The sequence below is a fragment of the Copadichromis virginalis genome, linkage group LG18 (genome assembly GCF_057382275.1).
Source record: "Copadichromis virginalis isolate Kocher_CV1m ecotype Utaka linkage group LG18, C_Virginalis_male_GT1.1, whole genome shotgun sequence".
NCBI classification, from domain to species: domain Eukaryota; kingdom Metazoa; phylum Chordata; class Actinopteri; order Cichliformes; family Cichlidae; genus Copadichromis; species Copadichromis virginalis.
In genome coordinates, this window is record NC_140635.1 from 26,261,139 (window position 1) to 26,279,259 (window position 18,121).

At 40.4% G+C, this 18,121-nt stretch overlaps 3 protein-coding genes and 1 long non-coding RNA gene across 7 annotated transcripts in view; 1 reads left to right on the plus strand and 3 right to left on the minus strand.

Moving 5' to 3' along the window:
* Positions 1-1,096: 1,096 nt before the first annotated feature.
* Positions 1,097-3,222, plus strand: LOC146688038 (uncharacterized). The gene is made up of 5 exons (XM_085439707.1): positions 1,097-1,355; positions 1,661-1,769; positions 2,637-2,747; positions 2,893-2,971; positions 3,046-3,222. Exons 1-5 carry the CDS (start codon positions 1,258-1,260, stop codon positions 3,135-3,137), a joined length of 489 nt encoding a protein of 162 aa, XP_085295833.1. The 5' UTR covers positions 1,097-1,257; the 3' UTR covers positions 3,138-3,222.
* LOC146688039 (uncharacterized) lies at positions 2,314-5,103 on the minus strand. Of its 2 annotated transcripts, none has more exons than XR_014916495.1 (5): positions 4,956-5,103; positions 4,809-4,838; positions 4,641-4,691; positions 4,466-4,548; positions 2,314-4,352 (listed from the first exon to the last, which is right to left on the minus strand). It is a non-coding gene; the product is annotated as an uncharacterized LOC146688039 (long non-coding RNA). The 2 variants fall into 2 exon arrangements; XR_014916494.1 differs by having other exon boundaries at positions 4,641-4,694.
* Positions 5,104-5,449: 346 nt separating this feature from the next.
* ccdc39 (coiled-coil domain 39 molecular ruler complex subunit) lies at positions 5,450-15,324 on the minus strand. Of its 2 annotated transcripts, none has more exons than XM_085439212.1 (20): positions 15,093-15,324; positions 14,021-14,140; positions 13,737-13,883; positions 13,474-13,632; positions 13,293-13,385; positions 13,074-13,202; positions 12,540-12,731; positions 12,346-12,449; positions 10,970-11,102; positions 10,328-10,522; positions 10,034-10,198; positions 9,817-9,954; positions 8,770-8,978; positions 8,565-8,688; positions 8,301-8,460; positions 8,100-8,206; positions 6,429-6,569; positions 6,125-6,304; positions 5,958-6,046; positions 5,450-5,870 (listed from the first exon to the last, which is right to left on the minus strand). In XM_085439212.1, exons 1-20 carry the CDS (start codon positions 15,186-15,188, stop codon positions 5,696-5,698), a joined length of 2,856 nt encoding a protein of 951 aa, XP_085295338.1. In that variant the 5' UTR covers positions 15,189-15,324; the 3' UTR covers positions 5,450-5,695. The 2 variants fall into 2 exon arrangements, with proteins under 2 accessions (XP_085295338.1, XP_085295339.1); XM_085439213.1 differs by lacking the exon at positions 15,093-15,324 and adding an exon at positions 14,224-14,307.
* Positions 15,325-16,573: 1,249 nt separating this feature from the next.
* Positions 16,574-18,121, minus strand: part of dcun1d1 (DCN1, defective in cullin neddylation 1, domain containing 1 (S. cerevisiae)) — a 49,511-nt gene continuing 47,963 nt past the window's right edge. For both annotated transcript variants that reach the window (XM_085438467.1, XM_085438466.1), the window contains exons 4-7: positions 17,630-17,760; positions 17,466-17,548; positions 17,275-17,371; positions 16,574-17,190 (exon numbers count right to left, since the gene is read on the minus strand). In XM_085438467.1, coding sequence (XP_085294593.1) covers positions 17,114-17,190; positions 17,275-17,371; positions 17,466-17,548; positions 17,630-17,760 — 388 coding nt within the window. In that variant the 3' untranslated portion in view covers positions 16,574-17,113. The remainder of the gene's footprint in view (positions 17,191-17,274; positions 17,372-17,465; positions 17,549-17,629; positions 17,761-18,121) is intronic.

The following is an 18,121-nucleotide window of genomic DNA, read 5'->3' on the forward strand; positions in this document are numbered from 1 at the left end:
TTGCACATTATCCTGCTGGAAACAGCCATCAGGAGATGAGTCATTAAGGAATGAACATGGCCATCAATAATAAAGGTTTTGTTTTGTACTTTGGACAGCCACTTTTACTCACTTCATAATGAATTCATCGTAGCACTAAAGTTGAACAGTAACACCAAAACTTGTTGTTTATCAGAACCATCTGAGCTGAGACTGAGGGTGGAGTCTGACAAAAGGGAAACTGTCACAGTTTTGTCTTGGAAGGACATTTCAGTGGAATCACGGAGTGAATCTGAAGGTTTTCAAATGGAAACTTCCACTTTCAGCCACTAGGTGGCAACACACATTCATGCCTTGTCCCACTTTGACACACCTTTTCACCATTTTTTACCCACAGCAAATGATTTCGTTCGCCTCATTATTTTTCATCAACCAAAACTAAACCATGTCTCATAGATTTCTAGTTATGCCAAAGAGATTAAAATGTTTCTTTTTTGAGCACGCAGTGCTCCATAACAAATGCTGTTTGACCGCAGTCAGCTCTGTCTTGCACTAAAAAAAACCCAACATAACCGATTTTAGACCTGGGAGAGTCCTGTGCAGCTGTTCTCAACTTCAGTTGTGTCCAAGTGATCCTATGATTTACAGTTAGAACCTGACTGATCATTTAACATTTAACAAGGAATATAATTGATTAACACAGCACTGGGGAAAAAGTTGTATTGTGCTAGGAATGGGTAAAAATGGTGTGTGCCTTTATTCTTCAACACACTCTCAACTCTCTTGGGCAGCTTTCCTGTAATTTCTCCAGGTTTCTCGAAGAACAGTCGTTTTCGTCTTCGTTGCTTGCTTAAAAGAAAAAGAAACATTCACAAAACACCCAAAGTTTGATCCTGGGAGGTAGAAAGGAGACTAAAGGAATGTGTGTAGCTGAGAATGGTTTCTTACACGGTTACATGCTGTGTTTTAATCCAGTTTCACGCCTTTGAACACATCTTCCATGGAAATGCTCGACTGCAGAAAGCAGGAAATCAGTTTAAAAAATATTCAGTGTATTGAATATCCAGAATGAAAGACACAGAAATAACCAGCTGCGTCTAATTGCATATATAACTGTCCCATCTCCCACGGCACAGGCCATGTTAATCAACCTTACACTGACCTCCTCCAGTCTTCCACATGAGCCGGGTGCTCTTTTAAACCCCAGGGACAGTTTGAGCAGACACTTAGGAGACGTTTGCACACTACAAACCGACCTTCAGCATACCCGCCTTTAGTATGGACCTGAGATTCCTCTTTTTATCTTCATCTCTGATTGTGGGGGCAACACTCAGCATCTCTCCGGCTGAACGCACTGCACACTGCAAAATCAAATGGTAACGTGTATCGTCTTTGAGGATTTGTGTGTGGAACTGAGATGTTGAATTATACACTTTGCAGTGCACCTTTTCCTAAAATGAATTCATGGAGTTATTAATATCAGATGCAGAAGTTTTGTTGCAGTGAAGTTCAATTCAGTCTTCTTTGGTCGTGTTTGTGCACTCACATTAGTCATGTCTGTGCAGAGAACAGTTTCCATTTTTTTTCTTCTTAAAGTAACATCTCTCTTTAAGTGAACTGATATTTCTTGTGCTTCTGTCAACACATTTTGATTGAATAATTTCACTGCTCTGCTCTTCAGGCTCTTTGGCATCTCCTGCAGCAATGTCTCTGAAAGGCTTGTGAGCCAGATCAAAGCCTGGCAGATCAGCAGAAGCTGTCTGTATGCAGGAGAGCAGTGCTCCTATGAGGTCAGACACATCACTTCCTATTCTTTAAAGCGTGGGATAAATTTTTTACACTAAAAAACCTCAAACTTCACCCTCAGTGAAGATGAAGCATTTGCTAACCATTAATAACATTTGCTATGTATGTTATAAATGCTGTTTATGGGATTTGGGTAAAGTGATCTCTTTCTTGATGTATCTATTTAAATGAATGAGTTACTGCTAAAAGCAAAGACCCACAGACCCACAAACTCTGCCAGATCAAACATGCAGAACTACCTGCTGCCTGCTGTAAAGTTGTTGCAAGGGAGAAACTGAAAGTAGCACAGCGGTAAGTGGTATTATTGCATAGTAGAAGTATTTAGAAAACCACAGGAACTCAGTCTTGAAAGTGTCAGACCATGTAAAGCTAACAAGCAGGCGCACCGAATCTGAATGAATCGCATCAAAATGTCACCAAAACACTGCTGTCTCAATAACTGCAGTTTCTTCTCTGGCATTAACATCAGCATAGCAGGACTTTCCCCAGGTCAAGCAGTTCCTGTAGGTATGTTTAGGTGCCTTAACGTTTTAGAATAGAATAATCCTTTAATTGTCCCACAAGAGGAAATTTGGTTGTAAAAGGAGCAAAAAGACACATGTACAAACAGAGCAGGATACAAGACATAGAACAGAAGCACACAAACATTTTTACATATTTACATCATAGACAATAGTTACCAAAACAGTACTGTACAGTTATTAAAATTAAAGTACAGATAAGTGGCAAACCTAGGTTGAGCTCTCAGCTGTCATTTTGCCAAGCCTGCAAACTCATCAGACTCCTTCTGGCACTTTGTGTTACATAAAATGTTACTGTCAGACTTCAATCAGCTTGAAATGTCTTGACAGCTTGTGTCATCAGCTCCCAACCTGATCATAGCCACGCACACATCTCCCAGAACAAAGAAAGTGAACGACCTTCAGTTCCTTGTAGAGCAGTCCACAATTTGCAAAGTGACCGTAAGTGTGTATAAACTGTGTATAAATTACAGACTACAAGTCTGGTGGAATGCTTGATCGGAGATAAAATCAGAACGCTGAACATTTCATCAGATTTACTCCCAGAATTTCTTGTTTGACAAGCCAACATGTTTCTGACGAGCAGGGAGAGGCGGTGTCTCAGTTCTCCACAGATCCAGCTGATAACGGCACAAACTACTGCAGCATGCAGAACCTGATGGACGGTAAGTGGAATAATTGCTCGATGTTACTGTGAATTATGAAATCACATCAGCAATGTTTGCTTCTCTCTGCTCAGGAAGTACACTGAGCGACGCCGAGGGATACAAAAAGTTCAGCAACAAGTGGATCTGCCCTGGGTTTGATGCCGCCAAGTGCGCCCTGCTGTAAGAGACGAACGGATCCTGCAGGCTCCATATGTTGCCTCTGAGAAATGTTTGCTTTGAACAGTGTGTCCTTCTCCATAAACAGAAAATGTCCACAAAAGATATAATAAAAACATCCAAATTTTAGTACATCCCCTGCTTCTGGGGCTGCACATTAAACTGGATCTATGTAAACATTAAAGCTTACTGTCCCACAGCCCATTAAAAGAGAGCTGGAAAAAGCTTCATGTATACTTCATGTACATTTCCATCGGTGTAAAGGAGACTTTACAGCGGGATTAGAATGAGGTATTCATATTTTCTGCATCATTAAATGAATACATGCATATTTCTGTGACATTGTGACGCACAGCTTGTGCTTCATTCAGTGGTTTTAGAAAATCACAGCTTAACAGCTTGCAAATATGAACCATTTACTCCCGGCAGAGAATCTGTGTTGTGCTCAAAGCATGTTGTAAAAAGAAGAATCAGCGCTTCCAGAAAATTTTAAACCAAAACTCTGAACATCCTCTCCCATCAGCTTTACTTTTTAATCTCTCAGCTGCTTTTGTTTGTGCTTTTAAGGGTTTGAGTGTAGAGATGAAATTGTAATTAAGTTATACTGCAATATACTGTAATCCAGTAAGATGTAAACCATAACTGTAGTATAGAAAACTCAGGGTTATCTGGTTACGACGAAATCCTGTTTCCTCTGTTTTGGATACTTAGTAACTCAGTTTGATCACAAAGCTACAGATTTCAATTTCAAGCACTTTGATTCATCTTTAAAACAGCTGAATCGCCCCATCTTCAGGTTTTTGGACATTTGTCACACACAAGAGCTTATAGCTACTTTCATTCTTTACAAGCAATTCATTGCACAGAGGGAGTGGCCTGTTTCTGACATACAACAGGTTTAAAAGAATTGGATTGTTTGGTCATTTTTGTTTCGATATTCAATGTTTATCTTTCATGTTGAAGACGTTGCCTTATTCAAGTATTAGAAACACATCAGTTCAATTCCTCTGTTAAAGACTAATATAAAACCATCACCTGAAAATGACTATAAATATCTGCTGAAGTGAACTTTACATATCCCACTCAGATAACCGAGTCGAGCTATGATCAACACAAATCAAACGAGTAAAGACAAGCTTGTGAGGTGTCAGACTTTGGTGATGTTTCTAATTTTCAGACTTATACTGGAATCTGGTAGCTCCTGTCTGATGCGCTGGCCAAGCTGAAAGACATCATTTTTAAACCCATTATTTTGAGTCGCTCATTGACACACATACAGAACTGGCTGTTACAGTTTCTATCGACATTAAGCTTATTTTGTAAAAAGACAGGTACCTCGTTCAAGATCGGCTGAGCTGTCGTCTCATTTAGATCAAATGGGCCAGCGTACTGGACATAAGCCTGAAGGATTGCCACGTCTGAAAGATCAACAGAGAAAAATTAATCAAAATCAGACCTTTGATTTCAGGCCTCAGTGCAAATTATACACTACAATTTAAAAGGCACTTACATTCTGGCGTATAAACTGCAGACATTGCTCCTTCAAAAGCAGTGGGAAATGCTGCTGAAATGAGCACAGTTAAGGTCACATTTCATATCTAGACAATTTTAACTTATAACCATTGTTATTTAAAAGATCGATTTTGCATTTCCTTATGATCACTAAAGAGTAACTCACTGGTCTGTGCAGGCGTTCCTATTACAGTTACTAAAACATGAGCAAAGTTAAGGTCACATTTCATATCTTGACAGTTTTAGCTTATTAACATTGTTATTTAAAAGATCACCATTACATTTCCTTATGATCATTAAAGAATGTACTCACTGTTCTGTGCTACAGATGTGGCCAAACATCCAGCAAACAGGATCAGCAGCAGCATGTTGAAGCTTTATTCCAAAGAAAAGAGCGAAATCTGTTAAGGTGCAGTATTGTTCCTGTAGTCTGTCTGTCTGCTTTTAGTCTGTACGAGAGACTAATAGTGTTACAGAGAGGGAGTGGCCTGGTTGCAAAACTTCCTTGAAGAATTGGATGAGCAGGAACAATGGGGTCAGAACAAACCATGTCATGAAACATGAGGAAGTAGCACAGTTTTCAGACAGTGAGGCACTCCTACTCTTTAAAACATTCTCAGAAAAAAAAATCAGCTACCAAAAAGTCGAACAGATTGTAACACACAAAGAAAGCACAGAAAACATTTCAGCTGCTGCTAAAGCTGGGTAAGAGAAATAGCTGAATACCTTTCACACTGTGTATATGTAGTGAAGTAGGTAGTTTAGGAAAGCTTTCAAGGTACCGCAGTCATACAAATACTCAGAGAGTGGCTTGTCAATAACATTTTATTGAGAACTCTTTGCGTATGTATGTATTTGTAAGACAAAACAAGCAAAGAAAAGGAGAATCCAAAGAAAAAAATCAGATTACACTAGATTCACAGAGTCTGAAAATCTAACAGATTCAAGATTTACTCTGAAATGAGTGCGACACACCAAAAAAGACACAAAAAACAAATGATCCTGAAACTGAGTAGTTCTCAATGGTAAAGCAGCAATCAGAGGAGAAAGACACTAAAGCTTCTTTGACTTTCTGCTGCTGCTTGAGCTGCTCGCAGAGCTGGAACATCTGGAGGTGGTGAGAGGAGGGGAGGTCGCAGTCAGATCCAGGCTCAGTTCCACCGTCTTCAGTGTCGGGGAGTGAGGCGCCGCGGTCCGGGGGCTGGCGCTGGCTGAGGATGCCAGAGACCTGCAGAGGAAAACAAAACATAAAAATGCAAAAGAAGAAGCTTCTTTGGAGGATCAGAGGTTTTATTAGGAACGGATGAAGCCTGACCTGAAAGAGGTGGAGCAGCGGGGGGAACTTGTCTTGGAGCTCCGCTGGCTGGCAGGAGTGGGAGAAGGAGAGGGAAGAGACAGACTGGCCTGAGAGAGAGAAAGCGTTCAAGTTAAAGGAGCTTCAACAGTAAATCAAAGCGTTCAATAATCCTTGAAGAACTGTACCTGCAGGAAATACTTCTCCATCACTGATCTGAGGTCAGGATTGCCCTCCCAGGCCTCATTCAGCATCCTGTCCACATTCTTGATGAATTCCTTCAACTCCCTCAGCTTAATGTCTTTCTCTTCGAAAGTCTCGCCTTTGGTGCCCTTTGCTGAGCGGACTTCTTTGGTCAGCTTAGAGAACTGGAAAATCAGCAGAGTAGCACACATTTATAACATGGCGCTGCTTCGTTCTGCTGTTGACTGGTCACAGGTGCGGCAGGTTAACAAATGTGCTTAGAAAACATGATGCAGTTGGACATCAAACCTGCTTTGAGGCTCTGTCAATTTTCTCCTGCTGGGAAGTAACTTCTTCGTTCATTTTGCTGACGAGGGCATGTTTGTTCTCTATCTTATCTCTCTCCATTTGCTCTTCTTGTGGCAGACTTTCCAACACATAGTTCAGGTCCTGAAACCAGAGCGCGGTGTACACACAAACACATAAAAAGAAAGCATTCACTGAGGCACACATACACAGGGATTCATGCAAGGTTAGTTACACTAGATGACTCCGATAGTTTTTACAAAAATTAACTGTTAATAATACTCTGCTATATGATACTCAAGCTACTCTTTCATGCTGGAAATGAGAACAAATACCAACACAGATTTTTTAACTCAAGAAGATTAAAAATGGTAAATAACATTTTACTGTATAACTGCTGTTGACCTGAGACTGGTTCTTATAATGTGGAAACTAAGCAGCTCTCACACGGAGCTTATTATTAATTGTTAATTAGATTGTCATTAAATGTCATTAAACTCCAACCCCCTCGATCAAATTCTGGTTTATTTAATAGATAAACTGATGGACAATATGCAGCTGAGAAAGATACTTTCAGCTCTTTCTGAGCTACACAGAAACACACCTTCCCCCACATGTGTGCGCATAACCAAGGACGCCAAACTCCTTTTACATCATGAGCCAAGTGCAGTGGCCTGTTAAAATTCCCTTTCTGACAGCGTGAAGAAGATTAACTACACATTTAGTCCCCAAGATATCTTGATAAAAGACAAGGAAGTGCAATTTTATTTTATTTTATTTTATTTTATTTATTTATGTTTTGTTTTTTGTTTTTTTGCCTGTCCCATTTGGATCTTTAGCCATCAGAATTGTTGTCTGAAGGCCAAGAAAGATGCCAAGCGGATTTACTTTACCAATTGGATCATCGTGGCCTTGCCATATTGGTCCATTTGATTGACCTTTATTATAATTATGTATTTATTTGATTTGATTTTCAGTTGTTACAGACGGGACAGACATGACTGGGGGATAGGACAGGGAGAGAGAATGAAAGAAAGAGAGGGAGAGAAAGAAAAATAGAGGGGAGAAGAGATGGTGAGAAAGGGGGGGTGCAATTTTAAAAGTACGTCTCAGTTTTTCTACATGATGATGAAAAAGAACTGCTGTAGTAAATGAAAGAAATGTGTCTACTGGGCCACACTGGAGTCTATGTTAGGCCAATTCTGGCCCTGTGCCTTGTTTTTCACACCCCAGCAATAAAAAAACAAAGTCATCTGCAGGTTAGCAACTTCATGAATTGTTTCACCCCCTGAAATTCCTCTCTTCAGATGTTGCATGTGATACTTGTGATACGAAAGTAGCTCCCTGATTGCATAGTTTCATCTGTTATCTGACAGATAAATACGGAACCAGCATCCCAAGTAGTCAAAGTCATCTTTCATTTTATCAGCAAAGAATAGCACCAGCTGGTGGTTTCTACAAACACAGGAAGAACTGAGTATACAAGACTATTTTAGACCCAACTCAAAAAACATTAACACACTAAACTGCTTTGTGTGTTTAGCCTGTAGTTCAGCCTTGTGCTGAACATTATGATGACAGACTTCACCTAATTCCGAATTAGCTTGAGGTATTCAGCATTTAAGTACAGGTTGCTTTTTCTTAGTACTAGCAGCTACTATAAATAGCAAAAACCTGCATATCCTGTTGAAGCTCTTGGATCTGCCTTTTCATATAGTTCAGCGTCTCTTGACCCACATTCAGCTGCCCTTCCAGTTTCACTTTTTCCTGGTACATTGGACCTAAAGAGGAAAAAATGACATAAAACTTCCTGGTGATAAGGGGGACTTTTGAGTTGCTGGTTTGGTGTCATTCCATCCACCCTCTCATACATACTGGATTCATTCACTTTGTTCAGAGACTGGCGAAATGCAGAGTTACTGTTGTTGAACAGCTGGATGGTGTTTTCCAGAGCTTTGTTTTCCAGCTCCACTTTGTGGATTGTAGCATCCAGCTCATCGCCTTTCCTCCTAAGCTCCTCTTTCTCTTGTGCAGCCTGCAGAAAAAGCACAGAGTGGTCATTCAAAGTGATTGTGTGGTGCTGTGGGAAAAAAAAAATCAAACCATAGTCTGCTTTAACACAGCAGTGTGTGTGCAGACCTTTGTGATGTAGTAAGCCTGCGATTTCGCCTCTTCTTCCTCAGGAGGTGCCATGGAAAGGCTCACAATCTCGAAACATTTCTTCATCGTGTCAATCTTGGATAGTTTCTCACTGAGTTCAGCACTGAAACAGAAAAAAATCTGATAAACCAGATGCAAAACTCAACTGACAGCAAAGTGGATAGTCTTGTTCTTTTTGTCCCACCTGAGTTTCTGCCTCTCCTGCTCACTGATCTTGAGCTGCTGGCTGAGCATTTCTTTGTAGACCTTAATCTCATCCTCCCTCTCCTTCATGGTTGTTTGTAGTTGCAGCAGTCTCTTCTCCAGCGACAGCACGTTGTCAGCCTTGCTGTACAGAAGATCCCTCACACGTTTGACCTGTATCTTTAACATTTGGTGCTCCACTTTGTTTTCCTGATGAGAAACACATGAGGCTAACAATAACATGTGTGGTCCATGGGGTATCCATCCATTTCCATGTGATCAACAGAAATTTTAATGTTTTCAGTCCTAACCCACATTGGTTAGTGAAGAAAAAACAGGCTAATTATTTACTATTTATTAAAACACCCATTGTTTGACTCATTATTACACTTTTTTATTCCACAAAAAGATGAGACATCATGCTAACGCTAAACTAGCCAAGAACCCAGAGTGTTGTTAAAGCTGAGCGAATGCAGACCCCACCCCGTCAGCTGGACCCTGAATGTGTGTCCTCATTAGGATAGGGATTTATGTTGGTGTGTGGGACTGTAGAGTATAGGGTTATACTGATAAGTGTTTCAGGTCATTTTTCAGAGAAATGTGAAAGTAATGTAACAAGTTAGTTTCTCCTGAGGGTAATTAAGTTATGTACTGCATGTGTTCTGTGTAGTACAGACAGTACATTACTTATTTTAAGTGACAACACCAACAATGATCATAGCAAAGAGTAAAAAATACCTTCAACACGCTTAAACATTTGACCACACAGCATGCAGTCGATTTGCATGAACGTAATGTCTTTGAAATAATGGTGTTGACTCTCACAGTGGAGCTAATGAAAACCTAATGAGAATCAATAAGAAACTGCTAAATTCTTATCAATTTCCATCCCTACTCCTAGGGGGTCATCTGATTGTTGGGTTGTCTCTGTGTTATTGTAGGTTCTTTAAAATAAAAGCTGAATTTAAATTATAATGGTGAACATAGCACACCACAACCACGTGCCTATGAGCATGATGCACTGAATTAGCCTCCATTAGTTAGTTACCTGCTTCCTCAGTCTGAGAGTCTTCAGCTCCTTCTCACTGGTGTTACGGATTAGCAGGAGCTCCTCCACCTTACTGCTCAGATCTCTCTTCTGAGCTTCAGACTTCTCAATCTCTTTCCTCAAACTGCGAATATCATCCTGCCAGAGACAAACAAATGCAATACGTCAGATGGGATTCATAAAAAGGCAGAATAGTACACCGAAGCATCAGATCGACCTCAGCCTCCTTGAGAGTGTCGGTAAGCACTTTGGCTTTCTTCTTTTTCTCTTCGAGTTCTTCGGTCAGCTCAGCGAGCTTCCTGTCGAGCATTTTCTTTTCTTCTTGGTTAACGTCACCTTTCAGCTTTGCCAGTTTTGTTTTTAGGAAGATCATCTTGCAATTCTACACAAAGCAGGAAACAAGTAAGGAAGGAAGGTTTAACATGTTGGTATTTCAGCACCAGAGTAGTGAAAGCTGGCTAGCGCACACGTTCGTGTCTGTGCGTGAGTGTATGATTTTTGCTAAGCGTGCCTGGTCACTTATGGTCATCTGGTGTCTAATCAGGTCCTGTTCCAGTTTTCTGAGCTGACTCTCCAGGCTGTTAATGGTGGATTTACTCTTTGAAACCTGCGAGATAAAATCCTTCTCCTTTGTCTTAACGGCCTGCAAACGCTCCTTATGATGCAACAGCTCCTCCCTGCAGTCACGCAGCTGGACATCCAAGTCCTGTAGCACAGCACAAGCAAAGGGTTACACAGCAGGTCTGAGGCACCGAGCTCGGAGTCTGCTCATCTGGGTTCTAGCAGGTGAATTATTAAAAAACCCAAATTTTAAAAAGTGAAATTGAAATCATGCTACTTCTGATTACACCATGTGATCATCTCGATTCTATTACATCACTGCAATTACAACAGACCTTTAATGAGCCTTGAGGTTTCTGCAGCCTTCCCTTGTATGGTGTTAATACATCAGTACAATCAGTATATTTAGTTCATGCTATTTAAATAACACTGTTTTATAGTTTTGTAAAAGGTTTTTCTTTTTCTTGTATGTCTTATTCATGCCATGAAAACAAAACCAACATAATAACGAGTGTAGGCAGAAATTCTTAGACAAAGTTCTTATTCTGTGCACAACAGTTCTCTTCTACCTGGATCAGATTTGGCAGCTCACCTTGATGGCCTGTTCCTCATCCTTAAGAAACTGATCCATCTGTGCAGCTCTCTCCTCCTCACTAAGGGCTGTCTGAGTCACCACCTTCAGCTTCTCGTCCAGTGCAGCGTTGTATGCCCTAGCCTGCCTGAGTCTACAACACAGACACACACACAGGCATGTATATTTAACAAGCCCTGCAAAAAGGCGCAGATTTATTAGATAACCTCTAAAAACAAAAAAGACAAATATTTTAGACATTGTCAAAAAGTTGTTGAAAACTAAAAATGATATTGATATTTTTTAGGCAAATAATAAACAGTATTCATGTTTTTATACCCAAATATGAGCGGGCACACTGGACTTCTCTAAGAGGTCAGAAAATAATTAACAATCAACCACTCAAACTATTTTTCTGTTCAGTAAATAATTGTAATTTGCCATCTTCATCAAATAATAATAATAATAATGTGCTTTACTGTTTTCTTTTGTTTTTTTATTACATTTTGATCATTTAAAAAAAGAGCTTACGCATACTGGTGGATTAACTGTTACAGAAACAATAAAAAATGATTTTCATAATTACCACTACAGTTAATTGGGGGCACTGAGTGCCAATCTACCTGGCATGTGTAAAAAATTAGTTCTTCCCCTTTTTAAATTATGAATTAACTGTGATTAACCTCATTATTTGGAAAGCTGAGTCCAATTTCACTCACCACAATCATGCCTGATTACTGGCAGAGCTGTTAAATCAAGAAATTGCTTAAACAGAAGCCATTTCTTGGGCCTCCAATGAACCACAGTCAGAGCCAACAGCCACAAATGGAGAACAGTGGTGAACTCATCCAGGAGGTCACAAAAGAACCAGAACAACATCTAAAGAACTGCAGGCCTCACATGTCTCAGTTAAGGTCAGAGGTCATGATGCAACAATAAGAAAGAGACTGGGCAAAAATGGCACGTATGGGAGAGTTCAAGGATAAAACCACTGCTGACCAGAAAAACCCACAAAGGCTCTTCTCACATTTGCCAAAAACATCTTGATGATCACCGAGACTTTTGGGAAAATATTCTGTGGACTGACAAGACTTTTGGAAGCTTTCTGTCCTGTTAAACTAACACAGCATTTTCTAAAAGAACATCATACCAACAGTCAAACATGGTGGTCGTAGTTTTAACTTTTTACTTTTATAAATCTGCATTTTGTATTTGCTCCAATTATGTTTGTCTAATATTAAAACTTTTTTTGATGATTGGGAAATGTGTGTGTATGGGGAAAAAGAGGCCAAATACTTTGTCACGGCACTGTACAGTATACATGCAGTACATGGGAAAGAGGTAAAACATCACAGTGCTATTTTATAGGCAGGGATGTGTCGTAAGATTCCACTGACTTGTCATTTTTATCCTGGATGTCTTTCTTCATTCTGGATATCTGGGATGTCAGGGACTCCACGTCAGAGGTTGTTCTGTCCAGTGTGTTTTTGCAGGTATTCAGCTGCAGGACACAAACATGAGCATTGACTGACAAGCTCTTAGAACATGAAGCTACTACTCCTTTAGATACAGCACAGTTTGAGGAACTGACCTCATCCTGCAGCCTGCTGCAGTTACTCTCCTGCTCCTTCAGATCCTGTCTCAGTTTTGCTCCCTGTCGGTTGGTGAGAGTTATCTTCCTCTCAGTTTCCTTGTTGTTGCTCCTCTGAGTATCTAGCAAGTTCTTCCTCTCTGTTACCGTGGCATTCCTTTCCCTCATAGCCTGGTTCAACTGGGCAACTTGCTGGAATGATAAAGGAACAACACAGGTGTTACTCACGTGTACTTCAATGTTAATTCACATATTCTTGGCTTTCCTTCATGTCTTTTATCAGCAGAAGTGTAAATCCCCATGTAAATGACCACGGCAGACCCAGTGGCATTTTGATCATCTTTATTTTACCGGTTGCTGTACACACAGACACAGAGCTGCAGCTCTCCCGCTGCCAGCGCAACATAACAACAACAACCACATTCACCAAAACTCCAAACTTTTAAGCCGGCATGGCGTGGCATATGCTGCCACGCAGATGGGTCAATCGCACCTGCAGCAGCAAACCACGCCCCACCACACCGTACACTTTACCAGAGCACACTGCTGCATGTCTTCATCCCGTTGCATCATCTGCTTGATAGTATTTTCCCACTGGTGGATGAGTTGCTGGGCCTCCAGGTGTGCCTGCTGCAGATTCTCTGTAGTCTTATCCAACGCGATCTGTTTGGACAGGAAAGGAAGCAGCAGTCATCCTGAAGGAGGTTTTTGTAACTGCTTTGGTTTGTCTGCTGAGAATCAGTCTCACATTACCTGAGCAGATAAAGTCTCAGTCGACTCTTTGACCAGTGCTCTTTGCTTTTCTTTGGCTTCCAGTGTCTTCTTCTCTATAGCCAGAGTGAGTGACTATATGAGGAGAGATCAGACAGTTGTTAGCAGAGAGTGAAAACAGCTTGATCATCCATATTCCAGAATTTATTTTTATTTTTTTAACCTTGATCTTCTGCTCGTCCTGCTGAGCATACTTGATGATGGCCATTGTGTCCTCATCTTTACGCGCCGACTCCTCTAAAAAGACATCCATGGTCTGCTTGTCCCAGTTCATCTGCTCCATAAACTCATCCAACTTCTGTTTGCCCTTGAAGATGTGGTTCTGGCAAGATGGGCAAAAGTTCAGAAGGTCATTTTGGTACCAACAGCTAAACTAAGCCAAATCCTGTATATGATGTGTATATACAGATGTTTATATACACAGACCTCTATCATGTCTTTCCTCTCTGCTAAAGACTTGAGCTCTTTCTCCATCTCAGCAGCCTCCTGAGCCTGGCGACCGTTCTCTCTATCTGAGAGAGCTGTCAAGTGTTTCTCAAACTCTTCCTCTCTTTCCTTTGCCTTGCATAGAGCCTGTGAGCAGAAAAAACATCAGAATAACAAAGTAACACGCCATGACACAGTAACTACAAGCCAGTTACAAAAGTCTCACACACGACACACACTGGTACGACAAACGGTAAATTCACAATATGCTCTAATAATCTCACCTCAGTGTTATCCAGCTCTTGTTTGGCATTCTTTAAGTATTCAGTCATTATCTTCTTGTGATCTTTATTTCTCTCAAGCATGTGCTCCAGCTCCAGCAGCTCCATCTCTTTTCTGCGAATCTGTTGTTGAGCAAGTTACCAGATAATGTAACACAAGAATGTTTGAATGTTTGAACAGGGCTAAGCAACACTTAGCCACCTACCAATTTTTTGAAAAACCTTAGGACTTGTGAACTCAGGCACTGCTACAAAGTGGTCTACATCAGGGATGTCAAGCAAATGAGGCCAGAAACAGCCTATTGGAAGGCTCTGGTTACAGCTGTCAGGGGGTTCAAGTCTATTCCAGCTGCAATAGGGTAAGAGGCTGCGCAGACCCTGGAAACTCCACATTCGTCCTGTGCTTTGTAAAGCGAAGGCTAGATGTACTGACAAAAGACTGAAAAATAACATATATTTGTAAAACTGCATTTATTAACACATCAGCTGTCCTTCCTCTGTTTTAGATAAACATAAATTGCTAGTTCATTGAAGGAGGAAAAATAACTGATCAAGAATAATACTCTGGTGATGGCTTAAAAAAAATGGGACCCAAAGAGCCTTTCCACTATAAAGGGTGTTTCAGATTTTGATTTTAATCATTGCTGTTGCTCAGCAGAGAACTTACTATTTGAACTTAGAGAAATCAAAAATCGGGGGGGGGGGGGGGGGGGGGGGGTTAAAAATATATGAAAAGCATAATGCATAAAGTGGTCTGACCCTTCTGGTCTAGATACTTACAGCGTCAATGTAGCCCCAAAACAAGCATATTCTCTATTACATTGTGCACCGTATATACGATATATATATTCTGGCGTTTTTGTCGTAAAGTCAGAGAGGACGCAAACAGACCTGACAACAAAGCATGAGACCCCAAGCAGAATTTATTTTACGTTGTGAGCATTACAGTCATTCAGAGGCTCGTTCAGAGATCCCGGATTCCTCTGTTAGATTTGTTTGACACTTTAGATTACTTCACTTACTAAAACTATTAGTTTGGCGGTGAGATAAACAGTTACTACGTTCCCACACTCACCTCCTCAAGCAGTGCCTTGTTTTCAGCGTTGGGCTCGGGGATAGCAAAGTGCTCATCCCAGCCTGTGTCAGGCAGAGCTGTGTTAGTGCTAGACATCTTATTCTGATTAAGACAGCCTTTCTGAGGGGGTTAAAGTAATACTTATTTCCACTAAGATAGTGTCAACTCCAGCTTTTAGCTGTTCCGCTGTTGCCGTCTGTTGTCAGTCGCCCGTAGCAACCACGCATCCATATAAACGCGTCAACGGAAGTAAATAACGCGAGACTACAGTGAAGCACCCATAGAAGTACGCTTGAATATATGGAATGAAGTTTGAATATGTAGAATGAAACTTGCATATAAAGAAAATGATCTTCTGAATTAACTAAATGAAAAGTGACGTCAAATTTGTTTCCATTTTTATCACTTCTCTTCCTCTTTGAGATGTGCTTCAGCTTCTGCTTGAATTGCCATCTCAGTTGACATCTCCATCAGTGATGTTAAAAGAATAATACAAAATCCAATGACCCGTTTCAACTAAGCATATTATAGCCTACCTCTCTAATTCTCTAACTGATTAATTACTATTTTAGGAAACAGCTGTATGAGAATCAGTTGGATTTACCTAAAACCACAGGTCCGTTAAGTTGTAACAACCTCAAACTTAAAGAAGCTTCTAATAGTTATGGGGACATTAACCTGCCGATCATAAAACATGGCATCACATATCAAATTTGCTCCTTAATGTAAATATTTAAAAATCAGCCAATCACATAGTAGCAACTCAATGCATTTTATCATGTAGACATGGTCAAGACAGCCTACTGAAGTTAAAACTAAGCATCAAAATGGGGACTAAAGTGACTCTCAATGCGACATGTCTGTTGGTGCCAGACAGGCTGGTCCGAGCATTACAGAAACTGCTGATCTCCTGAGAAAATATCCAGTGAGCAGCAGTTCTCTGCCTCGTTGAAGTCAGAGGTCATGGGAGAATGGCCAGATTGTTTTCAGCTGATAGAAAAGCAACAATAACTCAAATAACCCCTTGTTACAACAAAGGTGTACAGAAGAGCAACTCTGAACATACAGCACATCTAGCTTTAAACTACATGAGCTACAGCAGCATTAGACCACAGCAGGTGCCTCTCTTCAGCCAGTAACAGGAAATTTTGGCTACAGTTCAATGACAAAGACTGCCTGGACTCAAACTGGTTTCATGAACATCACAATGAGTTCACTGTACTCAAATGACCTCAACTCAGTCCAGTGGAATGTGGTGGAACAGAAGATTCTCATCATCAAGCCTGCAAATCTTTGTCATGCCGTCATGTCAATCCTGATGAAAATCTTCGAGGAATGTTTCTAGCACCTTGTTGGATTTGTGCCATAAAACATTAAGACATTTCTAAAGGTTAATGAGGGTATTTGGCAATAAACCAAACAGAGACTGACTTTCAATGTCCCATTTTCTCTTTCTAAGTATAAATGCACAGAGGCTTGGCAACTTTAAAGAGACCAAACTGAATTATTTATTTTATCCTTACGCATCCATGTTTAAACAAACAGCATTATGATTTAAAAAATTACAATCAATGTTTGATACTGACTTGTAACACAAACATATCATAAAACCAAAATCAGGAAATGCACACTAGTATTAAAATTCAGTATTTAAAGAACGACATCCTCTTTGCAAACCCTTGTGTTTACATTACAGTTCAAGTGTGTATATCTACCTGTATCGGAGTGCAACCACATCAGAGACCCACGTGGGATCAAATGGAGACTCCTCTCTAGTTGGCTTGAGCGCACACAAAAGCCCAATACTTTAGATAAAAGTTTCAAACTATCACGTGTTAACTAACAAACGGATATGCCTTTTGTACATACACATAATATATATAAAGTCTCTGCTGTGTAAAATATTTCAGTCCTGAGGGTTGAAAAGGCAACATAGTTCCCAGCTCAGCGTGACTCCACTGTCCTCCAGTCACTGATTTTGTAGAAACCTCTCATGGCTGTTACTTCAGTGAGAGCGGACCTTAAACTGCAGTGCTTTTGGTTCCGATGTGTGGTCGCGCAAACTCCACAAAATCGTCAATAAGGACGGGCCACGCTCCTATCGAAGAAGCAAAACAGATTCAGCGATTTGACTCTGAATAACACGTTTCAAGACATGACTGCCAACGAGAAATCTACAAACCTTCCTCGTCGTAATTCGACATGTCGTCCGTGATCATCGTGCTGAAGTCTAGTAAGAGATTCCAAGTGTCCTTAGGAATCGATCTTTTATGGTGTTCCTGCAAAGGATGAGGAGCAAAGTTTATTTCTGAGAAACGATGATACCTGCGTACTTAGCATAGCCTTGTTATGATTTATTTATTGTAAACTTACAACTAAAAATTTGTTCCACAGGTCCAGGAACTTGAATCTTCCCGGGAGAACTAAATTCCAATATGCAATTGCCATTTCTAAATCTGTAAGAAAAACAGTATTCAATCAAAAGAAATTCAACCAAGAAAACAAAAACAGCCAATGAGCATTAAAAGGATTCTTACCCAAACCTTTCTGGCCAGGATTCTTTGCAAAATTAAATGTAAACTGGTAGAAGTCCTTAAATTTCCTTGAGTCCTTTAATTCTTGCTCTATCTTAGGCAGCTGAGCTTTTAGCTTCTCTATGCTGTCACACCTGCAGAAGGATAAAAAACAAAACAAAACACTGTTGCTGTCCAGTGGCTAAAAATGAAGCGGCAAAATGTAGCAACTGGTTTATATCTGACAAAGTCCAAGCAGACCCTGAAGCCTTTACAGTTGTCAGTGATTTTATAGCATAAAAATGTAAATTATCACAGAACTTTACTTTGGTGTCGCCGTTTCCAGAAAAGTTGGGGCAGTGTGTAAAATGTAAATAAAAGCAAAATATAATAATCATCAGAATCGTTTCAGCCCCACATGAAACTGATGTACGAGGGCAACCCCAAAAGTAAGGTCTCCTATTGTTTTCGAAATACATAGGAAATACAAAATAGGAGACCTTACTTTTGGGATTG